An 8195-nucleotide genomic window follows, 5' to 3' on the forward strand; every position below is an offset into this window, starting at 1 on the left:
TTTTCCCCTTTGTTAAAAAGATCTCCAAAGACTATTGTTTTGGCTCATTTTCACTCGCTTGTGGCTCTACTTTAATGCGTCGTGTCTGATGTGTTATACGTGAAACGTCACCGCGGAGACAAGAGCAGATAATATACTTGCTACTACATCAAATAGATTTCTGTGGTGATTTCCAGCAGGATTTTCATGATACATCTACGGACGAGCTTATTAGTGTGTCATTAGGGACGGGCGAAAGTTGCTCCTGACCCCTGTGCGCACAACGTCTGAAAATCAGGGCTCTTTACGCAGGACTGTGAGCTGTGTCTGTGTTAGTTCCCAAGCCACGCAGAGCCGCAGTATGAGGCGGAAAGAGGCGCATGCGGCTCCGGAGCCGCGAGTTGCCGACCCCTGAAATAGAGCCACTGCACGTAAGCTCGACATCAATGAATCCAACTTGGTCAATGTAAAAAGACAACAAAAGTTTTCAGAGGAAATAAAAGCAAATTTTCCGTGTTGGTGCAGCTTTATTTTCTAAACCTGCAGATGTGTTCATCCCGTGTTGATGTCGTGTTGGTGCCAATTTTCAGGCACAGTTTAAAAAAAAGCGTGTCGGTGCACCGTCTTTCTGTGTAAATATCTCATGTTACAATATGAAAACCTGCGGCTTTTATTCAGGTGCGGCTTATATATGTACAAAATTGATTTTCTCTTCAAATTTAGCTGGTGCGGCTTATATTCAGGTGCGCTCTGTAGTCCGAAATTTACGGTATGCTACTCAAAAACACCACTCCATGCATTTTCAGCCAAAAAAATGATAATGGATGTTTTATTGCTCTAAAGCACATGCATCTTTACATACAGCGAGCTTGTCTTTTCACAGATATAACACTTTACTTGGCCTGGCCTGCTGATCCCCATGGAGATGTCTCATGTAGTGCTGTTTTAAAAATACACTGGATATTGAATATTTTCCAAAGAAATCAATTATTGTTTAAGTACAATAACTGTTACTGTGCTTGCTGTTAGTTTTCCACTTGTTTTAAGCCAATATCTGTTATTGATTCAAGTAGAATTTGTGAGGACTGGTGGAATAAAACCTTTAGTCGACGAAAGAAATTCTTGGTTGACTAAAGGCATGTCCTGCTGATCAGGTAATCAACGAAAAAGAGGGTGTGGTAAAAACTCTCAAAAGTGTTACGTTTCTCTTTATATCTGACCCAAACTGCACTCACAAGACTACACCTGCACTAGCATAAACAACTCTTAATGCAGAAAAGAAGTAGTAGGAAACAACATATTTATACCACAGATTAAACTTGTGAATCATGAGTTTAATCTGCCTTTTTATATATAAATACCAAAAAATACCAAATCTTCATAATTTACTTGCTTCTCCTTTCTGCTGTTGTCCCATATAAATCTAAGTAAAATGATAAGTTGACAAAGTTAATACAAAACACCATCAATCGACTAAACATCTAAGGGGACTACAACCCTAAAAACCTCTGCTTAAGCTTATACCGAGCTTTGAACAGGACTGAAACTGGCTACAGTATTTGTCATGTAGTGTTTAACTGGGATGGGGAAGGACGCATGCCTGTTGTTAATCTGCAGGTGTGGTTGGATAAATACAGTAGGATAATGGATATACCTTGAATTATAATAATCATAGTAATAAAAATGTTCAACATCTCTCACTGTTTATTGAAACAGCACTCATGTGACTAATTGACAGGAGGTACTGCTGCTGCAGGGAATTGTGGATAATGAAGTCCAGCAGCTGAAGGAGAGTGAGGTAGAGATAAAACAAGCCCTGGATGTAGCCAGTCACAGAGCAGAGGAACTGGAGAACCAACTGGCCCTCAAAGACCAGCTGATCCTGGACCAGAAGAGGCTCCTGGAGGACTGCAAGGCTCTTAGCAGGTCAGGGAAGGGGAAGCTTTAGTACTGGGTTAGACGTGGGTTAGACCTGGGTTAGACCTGAGTTAGACCTGGGTTAGACCTGGGTTAGACCTGGGTTAGACGTGGGTTAGACCTGGGTTAGACCTGGGTTAGACCTGGGTTAGACCTGTGTTAGACCTGTGTTAGACCTGGGTTAGACCTGGGTTAGACCTGGGTTAGACGTGGGTTAGACCTTTGTTAGACCTGGGTTAGACCTGGGTTAGACGTGGGTTAGACCTGGGTTAGACGTGGGTTAGACGTGGGTTAGACGTGGGTTAGACGTGGGTTAGACCTGGGTTAGACGTGAGTTAGACGTGAGTTAGACGTGGGTTAGACCCGGGTTAGACCCGGGTTAGACCCGGGTTAGACCCGGGTTAGACCCGGGTTAGACCCGGGTTAGACCCGGGTTAGACCTGGGTTAGACCTGGGTTAGACCTTGGTTAAACCTGGGTTAGACGTGGGTTAGACGTGGGTTAGACGTGGGTTAGACCTGGGTTAGACGTGAGTTAGACGTGGGTTAGACGTGGGTTAGACGTGGGTTAGACGTGGGTTAGACGTGGGTTAGACCCGGGTTAGACCCGGGTTAGACCCGGGTTAGACCCGGGTTAGACCTGGGTTAGACCTTGGTTAAACCTGGGTTAGACCTGGGTTAGACCTGGGTTAGACCTTGGTTAAACCTGGGTTAGACCTGGGTTAGACGTGGGTTAGACCTGAGTTAGACCTGGGTTAGACCTGAGTTAGACCTGGGTTAGACCTGGGTTAGACGTGGGTTAGACGTGGGTTAGACGTGGGTTAGACGTGAGTTAGACGTGGGTTAGACCCGGGTTAGACCCGGGTTAGACCCGGGTTAGACGTGGGTTAGACGTGGGTTAGACGTGGGTTAGACCTGGGTTAGACCTGGGTTAGACCCGGGTTAGACCCGGGTTAGACCCGGGTTAGACCCGGGTTAGACGTGGGTTAGACCCGGGTTAGACCCGGGTTAGACCCAGGTCAGACCCGGGTCTAACCCGGGTCTAACCCGGGTCTAACCCGGGTCTAACCCGGGTCTAACCCGGGTTTACTCCAGAAAATACAGGGAAAAAGGAAGACTTGAAAGTTGATAGATCCCCACTGAGACAGGTCCCTTTTTCTGCATTGATCAACATTTATCAGAGAATTTTTCAATTTTTTTGGCTGTTTTTTTTGGTGATTTGTAACTTTTCTATGATACATTTTTTGAGGTGAACATAACGACAACCTATTGCCGTAGCATAACATGTCCAGGCAATAGTGCATCTGGAAATATTTTCATGCCAGGCCGAAGTACACCCCCTGCCTGGACTTTACCCGGAGTTAACTGGGCCTAGGTATGATTAGAGCCGGGTGTATTTTGACCTAGGCCAGTTTATACTTTGGGTTGGTCAATTCATACCCTCTGGTTTAGTCCTGGTGTAACCCTTTTTCTCCTCAGTTCCCAACGGTCTGTCTTTGAGTTGTGGTTTAGTTCTGGTTTAAATCCTGGTTTAAAACCTTGTTTAATCCCTTTTCTCCTTAGGCTTCTGAGTCTTGGTTTAGTCCTGTTTTAGTCCTGGTTTAGTCCTATTTAGTTCCTCGGTTTTGTCCTGATTTAGTTCTGGTTTTAGTGCTGGTTTAATCCCTTTTCTCCTCAGGTCCGAGCTGTCTGCCTCAGTTTATTCCTGGTTTTATTCACAATTTAGTCCTGATTCAGTCCTGGTTTAGTTCTGGGTTGGCCTGGTTTAGTCCCGGTTTAGTCCCAGTTTAGTCCAGTTTTAACCCTTGATTATTTCTGGACAGTCCTGGTTTAGTCCTGGTTTAGTCCTGGTTTAGTCCTGGTTTAGTCCTGGTTTATTCCTGGTTTAATCCTGGTTTAATCCTGGTTTTAATCCCTTTTCTGCTCAGGTCCCAGCTGTCGGCATCTGAGTCCCGGTGTGTTGCGCTCAGGTCCATCACCCAGAGCCTCCAGACTGAGCTCCTTCATCTCTACAGCCAGATCCAAATCCAGTCGAAACAGGGCCAAGACCAGGATCATAAGCAGGACTGGGGCTACAGCAGGTCTGTATGCTCATAGTCTAGAAAGCACAAATTATTTTGAGATTATCATTTCAACATCATCATGTGTGTTCTCTTCAGGCCCCAGCCCTCGGCTTCTGTCAACATCGCTAACAGTGCTAACGCCAAGCTGCAGCCTCTGTACTCTCCTCCCATCGAGTCTCCACTAACTGTGGGCTCCTTCCTCGAACGGGAAGCACGGCGACTGTTTGGTCCAGCCAATCAGAGCCCAGAAACAAAAGAAACAACCAATCACAGCCTAGAGGAGGAAGTAGAGAGTCATGTCACATTTGAGTCAAAAGAAGCCAATCACAGTGTGGTATCTGAGGGAACAGCCAATGACAATCCAGTGGGGGCAGGACAAGAAGAGAAGCCAACCAATGCCCCACAAAAAGAGCAACAAGCCCATCCTAGTCGACAATCAGAGCAAGCAGCCAATCACAGTTCAGAGGAGGCGGGGCTAGAGGAGGAAGCAGAGGAAGTACAGGAAGAAATGCTATTGGCTGCAAGTCCACCAAACCAACCTCAGAACTGGGCTGCAATTGGTCGAAACAGCAGACCAGGACCCGCCCACAGTGACCTCACGCTGGCAGTTCGACAGCGGAGACTGGAGCTTAGTCTCATGGACTACAACGAGTCTTGACCAGACTGACTGGGATCTGGGTTGGTCTCGATCAGGGAATCCAAAGAGTGAACAAAAATATTGACAAACAGGACAAAAACTGGACTGATCTAAGACTATATCAGGTCTAACGCCATCTCCAATACAGATTAGGAAAAGGTAGGAAATCTAGGACTAAAACTGGACTCAGTTCTCATTGACAACACTAGGAATTAACCAGGTTTAAACCAGATTTAAACCAGGACTGACAAAACCAGCTGCTAAGTTACATGGAAAGTGCCTTAAACGTCTTTTTTGTCTCAAACCAAAACCTTTGAATGAACCAGGTATTAAAAATGTCCGCACAACCTCATGATGCTTAAACTCTGTTATCCTTGGGTTAACATGGAATGTTTTTGTCTGAAGAATCAGTCATTTTAACACATGGCGTACTGACAGATTGTTTTCCGTCTTAGTGCACAAATGCCCACCATCTCTGGAAATACGTTTTAGTCCAGGTCTAGTTACAATGGGACGGTGTTATAGCATAGTTAAAATAGCAAAACAATTTGCACAAGATGTCTCTTTCAGTACGGAAATATAATCAGGGATCATTTTAGCCCAAATAATACAGGTGACAGTTTTCTTCAGTAGATGGAGTTACCCACCTAGAATTAAAAAAAAAAAAAAAAAAAAAACTAAAAGAGAACAGAGCCAATAACTATTTAAAAAAAAAAAAAAAAAAATCTTACAAAAATAACGCACCAATCAGAAGTGTTATTTGTTGGGAATTTGTTGGAATTTTTGTCTGTTTATTTTTAGCAAAACTCCAGTTCATTTTGGGTGTTTACAATGCTGCTGCTCACTGTATCTTGTTGTTTCTCACTGAAGTTTCTAACTTTCACTGTCCCGTGTTAAACTGTGAAAATAAAAAGAACTCCGCTCTAGCACATGTCTGGTGATTTACATGTTTTCATCATTTGTGAAAAAACATTTGTAGAATCAGGGGAGAAGAAGTTCGACAATGTCCTCCAGAAGTCCATGTCAGTCTTGGACCACATCTGGGAATTGGGACAGAAGAGCAGATGTCTAAGCTGGACAATGAGTGTTACTGCCCCCTGCTGGATGTGTGCACTGTGGAGAGATTTGTCCTACCTGCTGCTGTCACACTGTTCAGAATGTTCTCTGCAGTGTGATCCTTATATTGTATTACACTGTAGACACTTTCACACACTCACTCTGTCCCCATCTCACAGAAAGTTCTATGTTAAAACTTAAAGGAGAACTGAAATCCAACTGGGGAGCCAAGCCATCAAAAGGAAAGCACCTGAAAGCCACTATTGAAATGCAAAAAAAAGCCCTTCCCCTTCCCTGTGATGCCCCTGCTGGGCTCCAGTCACTAGCCCCGCCCCTGATCCATGTGTTTTAACATAATAACTATCTGATAATCCAGCAGAGCTATTATGAGGGAACATCACATACGCCACAGATTAGGTCTGAGATGCATAATGTATAGGAAAAAGCAAACGGACTAAAGGTGAACATGAGTTTAGTTGTGCTACACTTTGCATAATATCTAACATTGGAACCTACTTGAATTTATTCTCCAGAGTAAAGTTTAAGAGTCATTATGATTAATTATCTAACAGTCACTGGGTGAAATTCACATCTAGTTGTAACTAGCTGGAAAATCCTTAGACCCTCCTTCTTGGCAAGGAAAAACTCAAAAAACCCTGTGGGGAAAAAAGAAATCTCAAAGAAAACCACACTGAAAGAGAGATCCACTCTCATGAGCAGGGGTAGGCTAATGCACATCCATCATTTGCAGATCAAGTTCAAGTTTGTAGAATGCAGCACTGCATGGAAAAAATGTTGTGACATTACAGAAGCTTTATTAAAACAAAGCCACAGCGAATGCATGTATATATATGTGTGTGTACAGAGTTTTGTGTTTTGCCTCATCACTGTAATGAGTTTAATGACATTTGAGAAGTCCAGCTGGAACCAAAACACTCCAATTGTAATTGGAAAGAAGAAACACAATTCTAGCAATTCCCAAAGTTTTAATGAGCCATCTTAAAAACTAAATGAAGGCCTTTTCAAAGCTGGTAGATTCCTTTATTTTTTTTCTTAAATTTATCTTAGTTTTTTTAACAGGAGATGCGAATGCTGCATAATTTCTCTTCTTTTTCTTTACAAGTTCATTTGAAATAACAGTTTTGTCATTCACAAAATGAAACTTCTGTTTCACAACTGTCACTGGAGGAAAACTTCAGAAAAGTTCAGCCATTCACGTCTTTTTATGTGACTCAAAAGAACTCAAACTGTGCCTTGTGTCCCCAACCTCAGCCTTGAAGATCAGCACAAGGCCAGAAGCTCGACTCTAGAGACGAGCTGTGGCCAGAGAGATGGCGAGCTGTGTGCAGAGACTACAGCCATGTGTGGTCAGAGAGAGAGGAACAGGTGACGGAAACAGTTTAACTGAACAGCTCATCTTGTGACTAAAGATCATATTGGATATGGACAAACTGAACTAAACAACAATGCTCCTCAAAAGTGAACTGTTGAATTTGTCTCCATCTTAATCAACAAACTAAAGGAACTGACTTCATTTACACCAAGAGCCTCAAAGGGCAAGATGTAATGTAAAATACATCCAACTACTTTCAACTTGTTAATTAACTGTTCCTGAATTAATTAGTTACTCAAGTTACAAATATTGCAAATTTTTTTCTTTTGTTTCTATAGATGTAAAAAATATGGCTGTGTAACTGTGTATCTCTTGATAAATTTAAGAGAGTCATACCTTGGGCCTTGAGTTTGACACATATGATCTACACAAACTGTGTTTGGATCAACACTTAACAACAGTTAACCTTTCTCTGCATGTTCTGTTTGTGATGAAGTTTGATTAATAAATAATCAAAAGGAGAAAGTGTAATGGAAATGTATCTGTATTCATGTTGTGAAGAAAGTATTCTTGTCATATGTTTGTGTAAATGCATTTGATCTGTGACTGAACATTGGCATGTGTGAAGGGTCTGTCCCAATATTACAGAAAACTCTATGTTTTACCTGTAAAAACTGCCCCTGCTGCTTTTAAAGAGAACTATTATAATGAAATGTATGATTTCAGTGCTAAAGCATTAAAACAGTGTTCAAACCAATATATGAATTCACTGTTTTGATATATACCTGCAGTGCACCTAAGAAGCTTTATTCAAACTAATATATGCATTCAGTGTTTTGATATATATGTGTGATGCAGAAGAAACTTTATTACTGGATATACCCTTCAATATGTATGTAGCTTTGTAATTCTGGTATAAATGCTGAGAGATATAAGGGTCAGTTAAATAAAATAAATTATGCAGGCGCTGTGAGAATAAAGTCGTAGTATTTCGACATTAAAGACGTAATACTACGAGAATAAAGTCATAGTACTACGAGAATAAAGTCGTATTTTTATGAGAATATAGTCTGCTGTGCATGAATGAGTGACCAGTGCGTTATGAAGAATTTGGAGCATTTTGTTCAGATAAAGCAATTTCCTCCAAATCTGTTTGGTTCCTCCGACTAAACAAACTGAAATACTTGCAGTGTCACTTCAAAGTACTTATAC

At 42.1% G+C, this 8195-nt stretch overlaps 1 protein-coding gene across 4 annotated transcripts in view; it reads left to right on the plus strand.

The window, feature by feature from the left end:
• The window catches only part of LOC117375956 (hamartin-like), a 30796-nt gene extending 25803 nt beyond the window's left edge, over nt 1-4993 (plus strand). For 3 of the 4 annotated variants that reach the window (XM_055224330.1, XM_055224331.1, XM_055224333.1), the window contains exons 18-20: nt 1718-1905; nt 3823-3975; nt 4054-4993. In XM_055224330.1, coding sequence (XP_055080305.1) covers nt 1718-1905; nt 3823-3975; nt 4054-4615 — 903 coding nt within the window. In that variant the 3' untranslated portion in view covers nt 4616-4993. The remainder of the gene's footprint in view (nt 1-1717; nt 1906-3822; nt 3976-4053) is intronic. The other variant, XM_055224332.1, reaches the window with a different exon arrangement.
• The last annotated feature ends 3202 nt before the right edge of the window (nt 4994-8195 follow it).

The sequence above is a fragment of the Periophthalmus magnuspinnatus genome, chromosome 9, assembly GCF_009829125.3.
Source record: "Periophthalmus magnuspinnatus isolate fPerMag1 chromosome 9, fPerMag1.2.pri, whole genome shotgun sequence".
NCBI classification, from domain to species: domain Eukaryota; kingdom Metazoa; phylum Chordata; class Actinopteri; order Gobiiformes; family Gobiidae; genus Periophthalmus; species Periophthalmus magnuspinnatus.